Source organism: Sturnira hondurensis, unplaced genomic scaffold (genome assembly GCF_014824575.4).
Source record: "Sturnira hondurensis isolate 20B ecotype Veracruz unplaced genomic scaffold, ASM1482457v3 Scaffold0013447, whole genome shotgun sequence".
NCBI lineage: Eukaryota > Metazoa > Chordata > Mammalia > Chiroptera > Phyllostomidae > Sturnira > Sturnira hondurensis.
The window spans coordinates 4,771-25,195 of NW_028086078.1; the positions used below are offsets into that span (position 1 = coordinate 4,771).

At 46.9% G+C, this 20,425-nt stretch overlaps 1 gene segment (V, D, J or C); it reads right to left on the reverse strand.

Annotated features, from left to right (window-relative positions):
- Positions 1-1,327: 1,327 nt before the first annotated feature.
- LOC118997758 (immunoglobulin lambda variable 8-61-like) lies at positions 1,328-8,363 on the reverse strand. The segment is given in 3 exon segments: positions 1,328-1,341; positions 7,883-8,179; positions 8,283-8,363. Coding segments are annotated over 3 exon segments (357 nt in total).
- Positions 8,364-20,425: the final 12,062 nt, after the last annotated feature.

The following is a 20,425-nucleotide window of genomic DNA, read 5'->3' on the forward strand; positions in this document are numbered from 1 at the left end:
GATACCAGGCAGCCCTCCCTGACGGTTTTCACCAACAGTACATTTTTGACCCACCATACTATACTCCACAATAGCTAATTAGTTAAGGTTTAATGTGGGCTGTGGAATCTGAAACGACAAAAATCGTAAGTAAAAATGGAAACTTTTAAACAACAAGTATAGACTCTCTAAAGGACAATAGCAATGTTGTATGTTAATTTGGCAGTTTTTTTAAGCTGCTAAATATCTCCCTGACAAGGTATCTTAGACTAAGTTATTTAGGAAAAGTTGGGCAGAAGTTGAAACAGCACCAGGTGGTTTGAGATAAATACTAGTGTCTCATTCCCTCCTTTAGAGGATTTAATTTGAAAATACTGGTTTGCCTGAATTTTGTTTTTGTTTCTGTTTTTAAGAATAATATCTCAGTCTTAAAAAGTTTTAATAGAAAGAATGAAATCCTTCATATTACATCATAAAGTTTCTACTTAGAAAGAAGTTAAATTAATTATTAAAGAAGGAAAAAGATCTCACTTCCCTGAGATGGTAAAAAGCTCAGAAAGAAAAACAGTGAGGAAATGTGTCTTTTAACCATTCTGAATCCTCTTTCTGAAGACCCAGGGACAAGGGAACAAGCTATGCTGAGCTTAATATCTTCCCTCCCTCTTCTTCAACCTCCCTAAAAATTTTTCAAGGGCACTAGATAATGAGACAGCTCACTTTTGAGCACATTGCAAGAATGTAGCAATCACCAAGGATTTTTAAAAAAAGTAAATTCATTTGCCAGTAGAGAAAAACTGTTTCTAAAAGTTATGAATGTGTTCATAAACTTGTCCATCTAAAGCATGCTATAAGTGGGATAGGAGGTGTGAGGTGTTAAGGAAATATTACTAATCCTCTTGGTTTATGCCAGAGCTGTGACCCTTTACTGTAAAATTGAGATATAGGTGTACTGTCTCCTGGGGGGAACTAGCCCTCCTCCCTGGAAAACAAAGTATCATTTTTTAACTCAGTACCTTCAAACACTGGTCATTTCCTCAGGAAAGAACTGACTATTCTATTCCCAAAGAAAAATGATTAGTCAATCAAGTCACATAAGGCCCTTTGTGTGTAACCATTTTCAAATTATTAAAAAGTATCCTCATTTTACAAGAGTTAATCCTCAAAGACAAAGTTCTCAAGTAATTTGGCAAACAGATGCCACTCATTACACTCACTTTGGAAAATTCAAACACATGCACATTTCTTATGATACTTACTCTGATGCCCTACATGCATCTGCTTTAACAGGAGAGTCTGCTACAAATGTACAAGCTCATTGGCTTGAAATCTTCAGTCATTTGGGTCGGCCTCAGCCAATTAAAGCTGCGAATGGCCCTGGATACCTTGCACATTCTATTCAAGCCTTCCTTCAGCCTTGGAATATTCAGCATAAAACAGGAATACCTTACAATCCAACCGGTCAGGCAGTTGTTGAATGGGAGTGTTATACCTCTAAAAATCTTCTTAAAAAACAAAAAAGGGGGAGTCAGGAGTCTGCCCACCAAAATTTGATTATGTTTACTATGTTTACCTATAATTTTCTAAACTGTGATGAATCACTCTGTACTTTAACTGAGAAACATTTTCCGAAGAGAGAACCAAAGTCATCTTATCCTCAAGTTTTATACAGAGATCTGCTGGGGGATGGTACTTGGCAGAGTCCTGTAGATCTCTTAACATGGGGAAGTGGGTGTGCATGAGTTTCCATCCTTACAGATCCTGTCTGGCTTCCAGCTAAAAGGGTGAAGCTTTATGACAAAACAGACATCAAGCTCTGCTACCTGGATATGAAAACCGATCAGCTAGCAGACCAGGTGGCCCAGCTGACACTGGCCAACTAGAAGAAAACAAGCACTGGATTCTGGTGCCAAAAATACAGTTTATATTGCTAAGTATTTACTGATTTATTTTTCTGTTCTTATTGACACTTTGTGTTTTCCTTTAAAGGAGCCACTTTATGCTGCAAGCAAAGAGCAATACAGTAATTACTATCAGTTTTCCATAGTAACTATATTTGGCCTGCATGCCCCAGAGAGGATTTATCATACTCAATCCTCTCCAATTCCTCCTTGTACTTTAGACAAGGGCCACAAAGACTCAGTGTCTTGGTCTTTGTGCAGAGGACCAAATGCTATTTTTGCTTTTCTCCCAAAAGTCCTTTTGTAGTAGAGAGCTGGGGAGATAATTGGAAAGTACTGGCTAAGCTTGGCACAATAGTTTCGGCTCTGCCTCGAATCCTGTATACTAATATGTGGTGGGAATGGCCTGGTACTGGGGCACCTATTATCAGAATCATTTCTCCCAACCACACTAGCCCTTGGCATTAAAACTCACGGGAAAATGGGCTTGCCTTTTATTACTAGAATGCATCTGTATATAAGAATTGTATGTGACCCTAAATGTATCCAAGGATGTTATTATCCAATTGACTCTCTAAAACAAGATTGGGTCACAGTTTGTACCTCTCACCCTTACTTATTTTTGGAAATTCCAGGGACAGCTCAAGTCTTTTATAGTGAATCAGCAAAAATTTATTCTTTGCCTGTCCCTGCAGGCTCCATATATGCCAACTGTCTTACTCATCTCAATATTACTCAGTTGAGCCTCACTACAGTTTATATAGTTAGAAGAAGAACTCAGCTATGGGTGCCAGTTAATGTTACCAGAGAATGGGAAGATCCCAGTGACATAATAGTGCTTAACTATGCGCTGGCCTGCTTAAGAGTCTGATGGTTTGTTGGCACTTGGCTTGCATGTATTGTTTCTGCTATAGTTGTCACAGCTACTGTGGCCATGGCAACCGCTGCCCTCATTGGGTCAGTTCAAACTGCTCATACTGTTGGTGTTCTCTTAACCAATTCCACTTTAGAAATGCTTCAACAGGCCCAAATTGATCAAGAAATCCTGACTCGACTTTCTGCAGTTGAATCAGGGCTCAACTGGATCCGTGAACGCCAGGACGCTCTAGTGACCTATAAGCAGATGACCTGTGATCCTGGTTTCTCCAAACTGGGTGTCACCCCACTACAATGGAACTCCAGCCAAGACTTCTGGTGTGCTATTCAACATCACCTAAGAGGAGCGTTTTCTACTAATTTAAAGGGACAAATCAATAAATTGCAACTGGAGTTACACCAACAATTGCAGGACATTCAACGCTGAACTAAACAGGAGATCCTGCAAATCCTTAGTGATAATCCTGGCTCCTTAAAGGCAAAACACTGGTTTGGTGGACTCAATCTAAGATTGTGGGTCACTGGAGGTGCTGGTTGTTTACAGATTTTAATGATGTTTTGTATATTACGAAGCATTTACAAATTATTTGCCCAGGGTGGCAAAAGAGACCAGCAAGTAGTGAGTCTTATAGGACGTGTCACCACAACAGCCTTAACAAGAATAAAAAAAAGGGGGGAATTGTAGGGGACTGGTTTGTCTTGGCCTGGGAAATGTGACTCAGCTCTGTATGGAAAACCCATAGATGCGAAGTGGTGGGCAGAACCCAGACTTGAAAACCGAGGTTTCCCATGGGAATCAAGCCTAGAAAATGCTCACAGATTATTACAGCTTGCTCTTGCTAAAACTCCCTCACCCAGGTCTAAAGCAACAATGTGTATTGTCTATCTCCAAGGTAATTTCCAAAGCCTGTGTGAGCTCTCCCAAGGACAGAGCTAATCAGCTCGTTGCCGTCTCCCTTTGCATGTTATTTTTTTCCTTGATTGTACCTATGATGTAGACAATAATATTCTATGTGATAGATAATAAATCTTTCTCTGATGTAAGACCCCAGGAAAGTAATAAAAGCCTGTCTAGGCAAGGGTCGGGGTGCTCCCCTCTTGAGGGAGTGGCTGAGGTACCCATAGGCACTCTCCCCTTGAGAGAGTAGTCGTTCGTGCCTGTTCCCTTTTTCCACACAGGATCATTTTCGCCTGTGCATTGATTCTCATCATAAGCCACAACAGGTGGACTCTGCTGGCCAAGGTTCGCCACAGGGTGAGATATGAGGCAAGTGTGTGAGTCAGAGCTGAGTGCTCATGTGGCTCCTGGGGATCAGGTGCAGGATAGTCACACCTCACTGAGGACACTGCCTGCCCAAGTGTGTAGGACCCAGTAAAGTCCTTTCCCAGCTTGCCTGGCCCAGAGCCCTGATTCTCAGGCGCAGTCCACCAGCATCCCCTGCTGGTCTCAGAAAGCACATCTTCCAGCTCATCTCAAGCCTTCAGCTCTCCTGGGAGGGTTCTGGTGTTTGCAGTTGGGTCTTTCTGCTGTCAGCACCCAGGGCAGTGGAATGAGCACATCCCTTCTGTGACTCAGGGTTGAGCCATTAATTTTTTCAGGTCACTAATGACCTCTGTACAGGTACCTGAAACGCTGTGTTCCCAAATGTTAAAGGATTATGTGATAGCTAAATTTTCTTCTGTCAGGCCACTGGGTTTGTTGCTGGTATGTGACCCCTTGGAGTCACTGTTGAGGTTTAGAGATCCTCAGGGAGCCCTGTTAGTTTATAGCTGGTAATAGTCTCATTTGGATGATTCTTTCAGGTCGAGACATTCAGTGGTTGTTCTTGCTGTTGTCGTCATCACGAAAGTTTCCTGTTGGGTTCCCAGCCCCAGGCACAGGCCTTGGCTCTCTATTCCTGCCTTTGCCATGAGAGTTCAGCCCTGTGAGGAACACACGCCTTGTGTTCTTGGTTCCTCCTGCTAGTTTTCATTTACCATTGACTGTGATGCTCACAGTACTTCTGACTTTTCAAGAATTGAAGATAATTTTGTTTAATTTTATAAAATTTTCAACATAAGGATTGATGAAAAATAACATTATTATAAATGGTATTTCACCATTTATAGAGGTCCTTTCTCAATTACAGGGTTTAGAAACCCTCATTTCATATTGTCCAATCCCCATTAGCCCTGATCTAGTTACTTCCAATAGTATTTTGTATTGATTTCCAGTGCACAGCAGACTGGTTAGACCATTGTATCCTTTACAAAGTGTTACTCATAATATTCCGTGTCCCCAGAGGACCCGTCCCCACTGTGGCAGCATCTCTGACCACGTTCCCCACACTGTGCTTCCCAACACCATGATACTCTATTCTTAGGGTGCCTCAGGGGTGTGGTCCCCACAGGTGTCCCCTTCTACTCTGAGCCCCAGGCTGCTCTGTGCCCTCTTGCTGAACACGTTCCTTTTAGTGGAACAAGGAGATGAGTGAGTGAGTGAGTGAGTGAGGAGCAGGCCGCACCACGCTGATTTCTTCAAACCAGATGAGGCATTTCAGGATAGTGTCTCAGGGTCTGGAGGGAGTGTGGCCTCCTGAAGCCACCAGCAGAGAGCCCACCCTCTGGGAACCCTGCTCTGGGAAGGAGGCAGTGGGGGAGGCAGAGGATGTGCATGAGGAGGCAGATGAGAAGGAGTGGACGCCCTTCCCTGCACAGACACAGAATCCTGTGTTTGCATTGCTCATGAGGTTTTCCATTGGCTCTTATTTCCCTGCCCCCAGAGCCCTGGCTGCCATGAGGGTCCTGGCCCACAGTTACACCTCCAACATCTTGCCCGAGCCCAGCATCAGCCCTGAGTCACCTGCCTGTCCTGTCCAGGGGCTACTCACATCATCTCCTCTTCCCTGTAGTGTCAGATGTACCTCTGTTCTTCAACTTGGGGACAAGCAGCTCCTTCAGTTTATAAGAGCACCGCAAGGGCCTCCATGCACCCCAGCACACACAGCCCAAAGCCTCAGCACTGTAACTCAGTAGCAGGTAGCCAGCTCCTCTCCCTGTGAAAAAGTGGCATTTCAGGTGAATCCCAGTGAGTGGGAATGAAGGGCAGCGATGGTCCAGTGAGTCCCTGGGCTGTCCCAAGAGGAGCATGTTCCTGTGACACCTGTGAAGAGGGCTGTCCACCTTTTGGTGTCTCGGGGCCACACTCCAAGAGGAGGACTTCTCTAGGGCCACTCACAATTACACAAACACTAATGACAACTGATCAGCAAAAACAGGCCCATGCATGATTTTCATGTTATCAGCCGCCGCAGATGAGCAAACCGCCCTCACAGGGCAACCCTGTTCTGCAGCGGCACTTTCAATAACCTTCTAAAACCTTCTATCAGCAGTAACTGGAGCCACACTGTGTGCAAGTAGTGAGAATGAACATACATTGATTTTACATGACATTGCAACACTTCATCACAAAAAAGTATCCTAAAGTTTCAGGTAAATTTATGATTTAGGGTTGGGCCCCATTCACAGGCATCCAGGGGCACATTTGACCTGCGGGCCAGGCTTTGGAAACCCCTCGTCTATAAACTGGATGATGTCTGTGTGTGGGTCCTTATTACCTCTTCACAGCAGGCTTGGATTCTGAGTGCTAAGTTCCTTATCTTACACATTCAGTTGAGGTGAAAAGAACCTGATGAGGATTATTCTCAGCCTTTTGGAGCCCGACTGCGCTGCACACCCGGTCACCTGCCGTCCCCATCCAGTCCCCATTGACACAACCAGCCCTGGGGCCACCACTGTCCTCACAGGGCTGCTGCCCTTGCAGCCCATACAGAAAAAATTTATAAAAATCTTTGCATAGCTTCCATCTACATTTTTTTCTGCCATTACATTCTTGCAATGCTGGGGTCATATTTAAAACCTAAGAAACTAATGTTGGTAAAATAATATGAACTAAACGGCAGGTTGGATTTAAATTTCATGAAATACCCAATATATCCTTTTTTTTGCCCATTCCAGGAATCCAGTGGTGCAATAAACTTCACCAAAAACAAGCCCACACAAATATAGATGTTTGTTACATACTAGATACAATGCTTTATTTTTCATTTTGTGTTGCTTTGATATAAAGTTTTTCTTAGATTTTTCAACAGATGAGAAGTGTCAGTAAAAGGATGATTTCCCACTCTGCTCCTCCCCTCACAGCCCAGTGCCAGGTGCCCTGGGGAACCTGGTGAGGAGATGCCCCCTGCAGCCCCTCACCTGTCCCTGTGCCAGGGCGGTGGCCTGGGGCTGGGAGGGGGTTTCTGGGAGGCCCTTCTAAACAGGTGTCGTCTCAGAGCATCAATATTCACCTAAGTCATGGAAACCCTCTCAACTGGCAGTTGTAGGTTTCAATTTAAAAAAAAAAGGGAAAAGAGAAATCAGCTCACAGTTTTCATCGATGACCTGAGATTTGAAATCTGTTTCTGAATGTTCCAGGTTTACGCAGGTTAATTTAGAAGAAATGGTGACCTGGAATTTAACTTGAGTAAATTTCAAACAAAAGTGTTCAGGAATAATGTTATAGAAATGGAAGTGTAGGTATATTTAAATCTTTAGCCTTCCTAAAACACTTTGGGAGAGAGCTTATTGAAACAATGTTTTGCCCACAAACACACAGTTCTGACCCAGAAGGCCTAGTCAGGAGACCAGCATTCCCTACAAGCTCCCAGGGACACTCTCATTTAAATGACAACAAAATATTCTCACTGTCCACAGACTCAATCAATACATGAGTGCATCTTGTTAAAGCCCCTGGAACACAGGCAGGATTACAAAGGGCAGTGTGGGCTCTGAGTCTCTCTGATGGTTTATGTGTCTGCACTCAGCCTTTACCTGTCATGGTTGTAGGAAGAGGGAAAGACAGGAAGTCCCATCTGCCAGGGTCACATGGGACAGATGGGCACAGCCTGGAAGAGCCTGGAGAAGGCATGTGGAGAGGAGCCACTGGACATGGGAATGGGGCCCTGCAGCCCCTCCCCTTGGTGTGCTGACCATTCCCACCCTCTCTCTTTCCTTCTGTCACTAAAGCTGAGCCATTCTGAGCCAATGGGGAGGTTTTGGTTGCACTTCCCCATGGGGTCACATCACTGTGTAAGTATCAACACTACTACCCATTTCCAGAGAACAGTAATAGTCAGCCTCGTCCTCAGGCTGGGCCCCTGTGATGGTGAGGGCGGCTTTGTTCCCAGAGATGGATCCGGAGAAGCGCTCAGGGACCCCAGAGGGGTGGATGTTTGTCCAGTAGATGAGCGTGCGGGGAGCCTTGCCTGGGGTCTGCTGGTACCAGTTGGGGTAGTTACTACTAGAGACTGAGCCAGAGCTAAGTCCACAGGTGAGCGTGACTGTCCCTCTAGGTGACACAGACAACGATGGCTCCTGGGTGACAACAGTCTCAGAATCCACACCTAAAATCAACAGGAATGACATGGGTGTTGTTATGGGTGACTAGGTTACCCTGTAACCCTGCTTTGGCACGTCCCCCAAGAATGCAGTGTCCCCTCCTCTGACCTGAGCTGTAAGTGAGGAGCCTGAGTAGAAGCACCATCCAGGCCATGGTGGGGACACTCACAGAAAGACGCCTCCTCAGACTCCTGGGTTGCAGGGTCGGGGCCTTGAGGCCTTTTCACGCCTCCCAGACCCACTAGGAGGAGGAGGTGCTTCATGCAAATCAGCTTCCTCTGTCTTGTCCTGACACAGTGTCACCCTGATGTCCCCTGGGGAGATCTGAAAAGAGAGATGCTGCTGCCTCACAACATCAATGACTGCAAAGTGACTATTGAATGTGGAGTGTTGACCTCTGTCACCAAATCAGTTCCTCCTCATCCCTGGTGACCCTAATGCTCTCTTTGTGAATCGGCTGTGGCCTACATGATGAGATGTCTGAGTTTACATCTGGCCCCCGTGGTCTAGCTCATCAAAAATCTCACTCTGCCCCTTACATTAGAACATTTCTTCCTTCTTCAGTGGAAACCATTCTTGTCTTATTTGAAGGAGGTAGCAGACACTGCCACCTCTTGCAGGAAGTCCTCTGGGATTCCAGAGTTAGCATGTGAGAAGTGAAGGCACAGGGTCTGCCCTGGCACAACTCTGACCCCATAGGCTCAGTGAAGGAGCCGACCAAGGCAGAGTGTGGACACAGTTTCACTACATACCTTTGAAATGAATGAGAAAGGACAGACTAGTAAGAGATAACAACTGAATGGGTGGCAGAAAAAGCTGAATGCATGTATTACCAATTTCTTCTTCAATACATTTGCAAGTGTAGCAGCAAATGATCCTGAGTTTGCCTCTCACACAGATGTGTCAGGCTTTCCCCAGACACCACAGGTCCCTTTAAGGATTAGGAGCCAGTGTGGGTTGGAGGGAATGATAGCTGTGTGGGGGACACTCCCGGGACCCCAGGAGCCCCTCCCATACATGAAAAAGACAGAGCAGCGCCCCCTGTGGGTCCTGAGGGACACAGCCTGACTCAGGGAGCACTTTCCTTCATGAGGAGGTCTCACCTCTGGGACATGCCCTCTGCAGGCTGACCTGGGCTCTTCACATCTGCTCTCCCCAAATTCCAGGTTCATGGTCACCCAGAGAGATGAACATATTCTAGCCTCAGCCCAAACCCTCCGTGTGGTTCAAGGGGAAGTTTTCTTGATAACGAGTGGGTCCTTTTTGCTCATGTGTTGAGTCATTTGTGAAAATATCAGGTGCGATTACAAATGAGATTTTTTTCGTTATTTTCCATAGTTCCTTTGCATTATGCTCCTTTGCTTTGCTAGAAGGAAAAGATTAGTTTAGGCGACACACACTCTCTCTCTGTGGCAGAGGCAGCACTGTGTAATCCAGGACCAGAAGCAGGGCTAGAAGGAGGCAGAATTAATGGGACGACCGACCAGCTGTGCCCTGATGGCAGCAGGAAAAGGCAGTGCCAATGCCTGTCCCCACGTATCCCTCAGGGTCCATGGGAGCCAACTCCTTCTGCAATGAGTGAGAGCATGACAGAAGAATCCAGGCCATGGTGGGGAAGCCCCAGAGCTCTGCTAGCTGAGGCCTAATTGTTGACATCGAGACTTTCTCTGCCTAGGTGTCTCCTACCCTATGCCCAGGGACAACTCCAAGGCACATTTTTTTCAAGGAAATTAATTTTCGTTGTGTGATTGTCCACCTACTTTGTCCTGGAAATCCGGCCTGGACAATGACTACATGAGAGGAAGAGGGCGAGATATGAGGCAACTGTGTGAGTCAGAGCTGAGCACTCATGTGGCCCCCGAGGACCAGGTACAGGACAGTCACACCTCACTGAGGACACTGCCTGCCCAAGTGTGCTAGAGCCAGACAGAGCCCTGAGCTCTCAGGCTCAGTCCACCAGCGCCCCCTGCTGGTCTCAGAAGGCACATCCTCCAGCTCATCTCACACCCCCAGCTCTTTTGAGAGGGCTCTGATGTTAGCAGTTGGCTCTTTCTGACGTCACCACCCAGAGCAGTAGAAGGACCAGGTCTGCTCTGTGACTGGATTAATCCATTCATTTTTTCGGGTCAGTAATGACCTCCATGGAGCTACATGAAATGCTGTGTTACCTGTTGTCAAAGGATTGCGTGATAGTTGAGTTCCCTTCTGTCAGGACCCTTGGTTTGCTGCTGCTACATGACCACTCTGAGTCACTTTTGAGGTTTAAAGTTCCTCAGGGGGCCCTCGCTCTCCTTGCTGAGTGGACTGAGCCCAAGATATGACCACATTCTTTGGTCTTCGAACCAGAGGATCGCGGTTCGATTCCTAGTCAGGGCACATGTCTGGGTGGCAGGCTAGGTTCCGGCAGGGAACGCACAAGAAGCAACCATACATCGATATTTCTCTCCCTCTAACCTTCCCTTCTCCTCTAAAGATAAATACATAAAATTTAAAAAATATTTAGGTTTCCTCAGGGAGCCCTGTTAGTTCATAGCTGGTCATAGTTGTATTTGGGTGATTCTTCAAGTTGAAACGATTGGTGCTGTTTTGCTGTTGTCGTCGTCATGAGGGTTTCCTGTCGGTGCCCAGCCCCAGGCGCAGGCCTTGGCCTTCTATTCCTGCCTTTGCCATGAGAACGCAGCCCTGTGAGGAACACACGCCTTGTGTTCTTGGTTCCTCCTGCTGGTTCTCATTTACCCTTCACTGTGATGCTCACAGTACTTCTGACGTTTCAAGAATTGAAGATAATTTTGTCTAATTTTATAAACACAAGGATTGATAAAAATAGCATTATTATGAATGGCATTCCACCTCTTTATAAAGGTCCTTTCTCCATTATGGGATTTAGAAACCGACATTTCATATTGTCCAGTCTCTTTAGCCCTGATCTAGTTACTGCCACCTTATTTTTTATTGATTTCTGATGCACAGCAGAGTGGTGTGATAATGATGTCATTTACAGGGTGTTTCTTGTGATATTCCCCATCCCCACGGGCCCAGTCCCCATTGTGACAGCATCACTGACCATGGTCCCTACACTGTGCTTCCCATCCCCATGACGCTCTATTCTTAGGGTGCCTCAGGGGTGTGGTCCCCACACGTGTCTCCTTCTTCTTTAAACCCCAGGCTGCTCTGCTCCCTCCTGCGGACACATTGTTTTTGCTATAACAGGGAGAGGAGTGAGTGAGTGAGTGAGTGAGGAGCAGGATGCACCACGCTGATTTCTCCAAAGCAGAAGAGGGCATTTCCGAATAATGTCTCAGGGTCTGGAGGGAGTGAGGCCTCCTGAAGCCATGTGACCAGAGAGAGCCCACCCCCTGGGAACCCTGCCTATGGAAGGAGACAGTGGGGGTAGCAGGGGATGTGCATGAGGAGAAGGGTACAAAGAACTGGACGCCCTTCCCTGAACAAATGCAGAATCATGAGTTTCCACTGCTCTCAAACTTTTTTTTGGCCCTTATTTCCCTGCCCCCAGAGCCTGGGTTGTCATGAGGGTCCTGGTTCACAGTGACACCTCCAGGATCTTGCCTGAGTCCAGCATCAGCCCTAAGTCCCCTGCCTGTGCTGTGTAGGGGTTGCTCACACCACCCCTTCCCCCTGTAGTGTCAGATGTAGGTCTGTGCCTTAACTGGGCACAGGCAACCCCTGCAGTGTGTAAGTGCACCCCAAGGGCCTCTGTGAGCCCCAGCACACAACTGAAAGGATTATTCTCAGCCAATTGGAGCCTGACTGCACTGCACACCCTGTCACCTGTGCTCCCCAGTGACACAGGGCTGACAAGACCAGCCCTGGGGCCACCATTGTCCTCACAGGGCTGCTGCCCTTGTAGCTTTTACAGAAGAAAGTTAGTATAAAAATTTTTGCATAACATTCATTTGTTGTAGACAGCTCTGCCTGGTTTTAGGAATTGCATCTGTACCCTTGTGGCTAAGGTGAGGGATGACCTTTGGAATGTGAGCCACAGGAGACAAAGCTTGATTCTGGTAGCAAACACTGCCTCAGTTCCTCTCCCTGTCCCCAAAGCTTGGTCGGAAGTCAGTGACCGGTAAGACCCAACAAAGAGGGGGGCACCTAAGCCAGACTGGATCACTTGGGAGGCCTTCATGGAAGGACTTGGGGGGCTGCAATGAAGACTAATGGACTCTCACCCGCAGCCTTTGACATAGCCAGAGTCCCCATGTTGTCTGGGAGAAGGGCTTCCTGGCTCTAATCCCCTTAAGCCTGAATATCTGATGGGGAAGGGTGCAGCTCCTTGCCCTGCTAGATCTTGTCCTGGGGAACAATCCAGCATCACAAAGACTTCCTGATAAACCTGCGAAATCTGTTCTGCTAAGAGTGCTTTCATTCATAGGATAAGAGCCCAAGAGGAAATGATTATGTCTCCCAAAGTTTCTGCAACTCTCTTCCTCACAGACACTGCCTCAGACTCTGAAGCCCTCAGATATCTTTGAAATATTATCTACTGTATGATCCTTGCCACCCTGTATTCCTGTGTATTACAACCCAATAAAAGGCTATGGAGCAGGGGTCTCGGGGCCTTCTTCTCCTCGGAGAAACTGGCCGCTGCTGGCCTTTGTCTCCCCTGAGAAACTGGCCACAGCCCACTCCTCCTCCCTAAGCAGATCACGTCATGTCTCGGTCATTATTCACTTTCGTCCGTTGCACCCGGGGGGACTCACTAGCGAAGTCGCTCCCACACTCATCCACATTTTTCTACCATTACATTCTTACAAAATTAGGGTCATATTTAAAACCTAAGAAGCTATCTTTGGTAAAATAATGTGAACTAAACTGTAGATTGAGTTTAAATATAATTAAAAATTCAACATATCCTTTTCCTGTTGATAGAGCCAATCCAGGAATCCAGTGATACAATAAACATTACAGAAAACAAGCACAACTGATATACATATTTCTAACATACCAGATACAATGCTTTTCTCTTTTATTTTGTGTTGCCTCCATATGGGGTTTCTCTAAGAAGATTTTTTGACAAAGGTGAGAAGTGTAAATAAAAGGATGATTTCCCACTCTGCTTCTCCCCTCACAGCCCAGTGCCGGGCGCCCTAGGGAACCAGGTGTGGAGATCCTGCCCGAAGCCCCTCACCTGTCCCTGTGCCAAGGGAGGCGACCCAGGGGCTGGGAGGGGGTTTCTGGGAGGCCCTTCTAAACAGGTGTCAACTCAGAGCATCAATAGTCACGTAAGTCATGGAAACCCTCTCAACTGGCAGTTGTAGGTTTCAATTTGAAAACAAGGGAAAAGAGAAATCAGCTCACAGTTTTCATCGATGACCTGAGGTTTGAAATCTGTTTCTGAATGTACCAGAATTACGCAGGTTGATTTAGGAGATACGGTGACCTGGAATTCAACTTGAGTAAATTTCAAACAAAAGTGTTCAGGAATAATGTTATAATAATGGAAGTGTAGGCATATTCAAATCTTTAGCCTTCCTAAAACACTTTGAGAGAGAGCTTGTTGAAACAATGTTTTGCCCACAAACACACAGTTCTGACCCAGCAGGCCTAGTCAGGATAATAGCATTACCTACATGCTCCCAGGGACACTCTCATTTAAATGACAACAAAATATTCCCACTGTCCACAGGCTCAGTCAATACATGAGTACATCTTGTTAGAGCTCCTGGAACACAGGCAGGATTACAAAGGGCAGTGTGGGCTCTGAGTCTCTCTGATGGTTAATGTTTCTGCACTCAGCCTTCACCTGTCATGGTTGTAGGGAGAGGGGAAGACAGGAAGTCCACTCTGCCAGGGTCAAGTGGGACAGATGGGCACAGGCTGGGGGAGCCTGGAGGAAGCATGTGGAGGGGAGCCACTGGACAGGGGAGTGGGGCCCTGGAGCCCCTCCTCTTGGTGTGCTGACTATTCCCCTCCTCTCTCTTTCCTCATCACTAAAGCTGAGCCATTCTGAGCCAATGGGGAGGTTTTGGTTGCACTTCCCCATGGGGTCACATCATTGTGTAAGTATCAACATTACTACCCATTTCCAGAGAACAGTAATAGTCGGCCTTGTCCTCAGGCTGGGCCCCTGTGATGGTGAGGGTGGCTTTGTTCCTAGAGATGGATCCAGAGAAGCGCTCAGGGACCCCAGAGAACCGGTTGTTTGTGTAGTAGATGAGCGTGCGGGGAGCCTGGCCTGGGGTCTGCTGGAACCACTTAAGGTAGTTACTATTAGATACTGACCTAGAGCTAAGGCCACAGGTGAGCGTGACCGTCCCTCCTAGAGACACGGACAGTGACAGCTCTTGAGTCGCCACAGCCTGAGAGCTGGACCCTGAAATGAAAACAGACACTTTAGAAATGAGGAAAGAAGGCAGGAGGTCCTTTCCAAATCTGGTCTCCAAAATGTCCATGAACCTGGGCAGATAGTGAGGAGTAGGAGGAGCAGGAGGGGAGTCCCAGTCATGGTGCAAATGTTTCCAGGACACTCTGGCCACACAGCTGACATTGGACACTCTGGTGGCTCCTTTATGTCCCTCAGCTCTCTAGAGGGAGGGTTTGTGTTTGGGTCATGCTTCATGCAAATCTCAGCTCTTTATTTCCCCCCACCCTCACTTTCGTGCATCCTCAGCCCAAGGTCAGTCATTGGGAGAACAGCTGGCCTGCCTGTGGGTTCTGAGTTTGTGCCCTGGGAGGAAGCACCTGCTGTACAATAGACCTCAAGCCAGTGAGCTTCTTGCCTTCAGGCTCATTAAATCTGAATTTACTGCAGGCCCTGATCACCTCCAATGGATCCACAGCTCCCCCTGGTGACAGCCTTAAAGAGTAGTAGCAATAGTGTGAATTATTTAGAGCAAATGTCTCATTTCTTCCAAATATGTTGCAGTCTTTGAAAATGTCCAGGTATCTTCAGGCTCATTGCTCTTCGGTCTTTGTAAATATTGTTAGTTGTTTTTCTCCTCAGTTCCTGGAATTTAATGTAACTCTTAGTCTGTTCTTCAGCCCATCTAGTGGGGTTTTTAGTCATCTAAGGTCATTTTTATTCCAGTAAATTTCTTCCATTTGAATTTATAATGTATATTTTATTTCTGCGGTTAACTCACTTTTCACTTTTTTAACAGAGACCATAATTTTTGTCAAGGTAATTTTATGATTGTTGCTTAAAATCCATGTCCCATGATTTCCACCTCTGGGTCATGGTGTAACGGAGAGCGGATCCCTCAGCCCGTCGCTCTGAAGTCGATACTCAACAGGCAAGTGCTTCTGGGGCCACATGGCTGCTGTGAAAATGAGTGAGAACATGTTACTGGGAGAGAGACAGAGATAGATAGAGAGAGAAAGTTTCTTTGTTAAATGGGAATTACCATATTTGCCATGTGTAAGCGCACCCACATTTCTGTGTGCATTATGGATAGGATTATTGTGCCAAATATTATACCTATGGTATGTTATCATCATACCCATGTATAATGTGCATCCTTATTTTTCCCTCAAAAACTGGGCAAAAAAGTGTGCATTATACATGGCAAAATACAGTCTATTATCTTGGGCTTGGGCACCTTTTCAAACTAACCAATCAACTCCCCAGTCTTTCCTGGGCTGACACAGATCCTCCCCCTAACCAATCTATTCCCTGGATCTCCGGGGGGTCTGTATTCCATATCCTATCCAATCCTTTTCCCAACTGGACACTCCTCCATCTTAGTTCCTACTGCACCTGCCGCAACATGAGAGGGAACCCCACCCCATGCCATCTTGGCCTCTACCGGGCATGTGCCCAGCAGAGGAATTTCTTCAGGTGTTTCATTCCTCCCTGGGTGATGACCAGGAGCAATCCCTCCTGCCCATTTGGGGATTTAGAAGTCATCTGGGAGGGAGTGAAGCTGTAGCTTTCTAACAAAGCAGGCCCAGTGTCTGATTGCTCTCCACAGCCCATTAGGTTCAGCAATGTCTGATTCCATTAGCTCCCTTCCCTTATTAACATCTGTTACTGATGCTAACAGAACCATGAGATAAACAGAGAATGCAGAGATGGACATGTACGAGGAGAGACAGAGGGAGACAGGGAATGAGCACAGGAGAGAGTGGACCTGTGGAAGTCAGGCTTCCCATAACTACACTGAATGACCCTTTATCACTTTGTCCTAATCTGTTGTTAGAAAAGAGTCCCAAAGCCCATCTCGTCTCAAAGAAGAGGGGACACTAGGGATGGGAGAACAGGAGGGGGGAACACTGGAAGCCATCCCGAGGCTCTCAACACAAAGGCCCCATGAGGCACTTGGCCCTCAGTCTGTCCACACTGGGAGCCCTGGAAGGTTGCCCACCTGAGGGACGAGGTTGCAATTCCAGGTCTCTTCAACCTTCCTGGGGCCTGGGACGCAGGCAGGAGGAGCAGTGAGTTCCCCTTGATCCAGAGCAGACCCAGTCTATTTGCATTGAGTTCTGTGTTCCTCCAGCTGCCTGTGTGTCCCTCTGTGTGTCCCTCCTATTGCCAAGTCTGTGCCTGAGTCCCGTGGATCGAGCCCCGAGGTGACAGACACCTCAGGTGTTCATAGCGCCACACACCTGAGGACACAGGAGGAGGTAGATGCCAGAAGGGTCCCAGTCACAGACTGGGAGACGAAGGCGTCTTGAGAAGATATAACTGGTTTATCGTCCCCTCACTTGTGAGAAGGAGGAGCCTGACACCAGGTCTGCCTCCTCAAAGCTGAGGCCCCAGCTGCATCCAGGCTTCCCCCGGCTCCAGGGCTGGGGGTGGGTGTGTCAGTGTATCAGTGTGTGGACAGCGGAGGTGGAGCTGGGTGTGGCATAGGAGCTGGGTGAGCAGTCAGTAGCCCAGTGGGACCCTTGGGGAACTTTTTTCTAGGAGCAAGCACAGGTGGGGAACTGAAGCAGGGATCTCACTTCCTGGTGATGGAGCAAAACTGAACTTGGGACCCTGGTGACCCGGCAGCCACACTCTAGAGGAGCGTCTCCTCAGCTCACTGGGTTGCAGATGCTCCAGAAACAACATGTTCACTTGCTTTGTCTCCAGTGTGGAAGCACCGGCCTCAGGAAATCACTCAATGACAGTGTCCTTATGCTTTGCAATGGTTGTCAGCCAGGGTGCCTCTGATCCTTTCCCAAGGGACTCAAAGATGACCCAGAGAGGCTCAGGGGGTTCAGTTCTGGCTAGACCATCACTCGGATTCTATCTGGGCAGCCCTCTGTCCCCTCTGTGTTCTGTGTGGAGGGTGAGGACTTCTCGTGGGCCAGGCCCACACACACCCACCACAAATGCAGGCTGAGGGGGACCAGAGCCTGGTGCTTTGGTCACGTTCACACCCCAGTTCCAGGCTGGCAGGATGTGCAGTGTGGGGCGCCCTCTGACTGCAGTTCACCCTGGAGGTGAACCTCCTGTCCCAGGGTACAGGTATGGGGAGACTCAGGGCTTAGCTGATGTGGGAGCTGAGAGTAAAATGGGTAGGAGGAGCCCCATGGAGGGCCTGGGAGGCTTCCAAGGCCTCCAGCTCAGCTCTTGATCGCTGCCATTGCAGAGGTGCCCTCAGGATACAGAGAATTTGGTTTCACCCCTGGTGAAGATGTGGCCCAGCACATGCACAGTGAGCTTCCTGTCCAACGTTCCAGATGATGGACAGCTGATCCAGTCTGAAGGGCTCACAGGGGCTGCTCCAGGAAATGGCATAGAAAAGTAGTTTCCCAGGAAAACGTTCAGTGATGTGTTCAAAGGAGAGCAACGCAGCAAACATTTTAATTCCTGGGATACATGTACAGTTTTTTATAGAGATCTGATTTAATTTAGTAAAAAGTGAAAATTAATGGCTTTTCCGAACTTCACGAGTGAAGAATGTAAAATGCCTCGTTGTTTTAGAAATTGACTTCATATTCTTAGGTTTGCAGTGTTCTCTTTATCTGTGTCACATGATTCTTGTCAAAATTTTGTCTAAGGCATCCTAAAAGCTGCTTATATTTCAAACAAAAATTTCCTCTACTTTCTTCCTCCCTGTGTCAGTTTAGTAACCAGCTAAGTACGAGATTGCGCTGCTTTTGCAGACGTGCTGCGTGTCTGCGCAGTGCAGTGCAGAGAGTCCCCCTTCCTTCTGGGCCCCGTTTGCAGCTCTGCTTCACTGTGCTAACGGGGCTGCGGTCCCCACACTTGTGGAACCAAAGGCCTTTCAGTAATGGTTACTTACAACCAGGAAACCCAGTTCCCTGAAGCCCTCCCTCTTCCAGACACCCAGAGGGATCTTTCCCATTTATCTCAGGCAGGTGCTCCCTGCTTACAAAGATCATGAATCCTCTCACTGCTGTTTCAACAAAACACTGTCTCCTCCAAGGAGAATACAAAGCAGTTTGGTCACTTGAGGGAGGACGATCCCGTGTTGGAGGTGCCCAAGGAGACAGAGCTTGCAGTCTCCGAGGTCCTTTATCCTGGACTGGTATTGTGTGCAGGTTTTATGAAGGGGGTTGGCCCCACAGGAGGTAGTTATGCTGCTGCAGTGATGCAGGGCTGCAGTACAGTGAACAGTATGTGGATAACACACAGGCCCCAGGCAGATGTCAAGATGGGCCTTTCTCATTGATGAAGACTAGCTCAGGAGGAAGGAACCACCGGCTACTAGAACAGGGCCTTCAGAGTAGAAGATTCTGCATTTAGCAGGCAGGGCCCTGTTGCAAGCTGCAACCCAGACACAGGAAAAGGACAAGCAGGGCCAGGGGAGGTGGTGACAACAAGATCACTTTGAGAGGGTCCAGGACATCGAGTTCCATCTCCCAAAGACCAACTCTTCCTTGAATTCCATCAGCCTTTCTGTGCGGGTGAGCACCTAATAGAGGATACACACATAGATGGTTTCTTCATATTTTCCCTCTCGGTTTCCATCTCTGAGGGTCACTGTCAGTATTATACTTCATGTCCCAGAGTGGTGTTGCCCAGGCTGGCCCTGATGCTGTCTCTACTGTGGCCCTGGAGGGGACAGGGTTCCTCCTTGGGGCCCCAGTAAGTCCCTGAACCATAAGACTTCACTATAGGGGGTCGTCTGAGTGTCACTGACCTTCAGGTTGACATGAGAGTGAGTGAAGAAAAAGCTCTCCGATTTGGGTTACAGTGAGATTCCATTAGTTTGAGGATTTTTTATTTTTTTTCATACTTATTTGTTAAAATATTGGCAGAGTGTTTACCAGATGTTCAAGAGAACACAAATCAAGAGTGAGAAATTGAAATTCTCCCATGCACAAAGAAAATGAAAAAGACACATAAGAAACAATCTTCCCATCATGATAAACTCAAGTGCAGATGAAGGAGACATCACCAGCAGTAGCTCTAACTGGCACATGGAACTCACGTTCAAATGGCAGATTAGAATGACCACTAACATTGGAGTAGAAACTGATAATGTAGAACATTTAAATTGAATGAGAATAACATGAAAATGAAAAATATATTTTAAAAGATACAATATATATTTTCCTATGAAGATACAAATAGGTTTCAACAACTAAGTAAAAAGTATACTTTCCTTAGAAAATACAGAATGTATTATAATGGAAGTATTTTGCACAAAAAAATTATAAGATATAGTTAAAAGCTTCCACTTTTTCAACCAACATGAAAAACCTTAGAATTAGATCTTTCAAAAGTGTTTGTTATATACAAATTTTTCCAAACCTTGAAAAAGTGGTAGCTTTCCTGACTCTGAGAAAGCAGGTGTAATGGTGATACCTGTACCAGACAGAAAAAATGCAGAAAACAGTAAATTACAGACAATAACGTGACGTATTGACCTGAACATTCTAAATTAAATATTAATGCAGATCCAACATCAGGCCAGTAAGTGGACACACCATTATCACATTTGATTGAGTCTAGTGTCCAAGTTACATTTCAGTTGAACGACCCTTTCAGAGAGCACATCATATTAATAGACCATAGAGTAAAATCAAAACACCTCAATAGATTCACAAGAAGCCTTCGAACAAAGTATAAATAAATTTCTCATGAAAACACACAGAGTATAAACAGCAGGCACATTTGCAGTGCGGGCACTCACACTCCCTCCTCACACACACGACTGAGCCCACACTCAGCTCTCAGCTACTGAGGCGGGAGGGGGACCTTCCCACACAGATCGGGAACTGGCCAATGTGGCCTCACCTGCATTGTCATTCAGCATCACAAGGCAAGTATTAACAATGTAACTAAACAAGAAGGAATCCATGGTTGGATCATAGCACTGACGGGAACAGGCATGGGG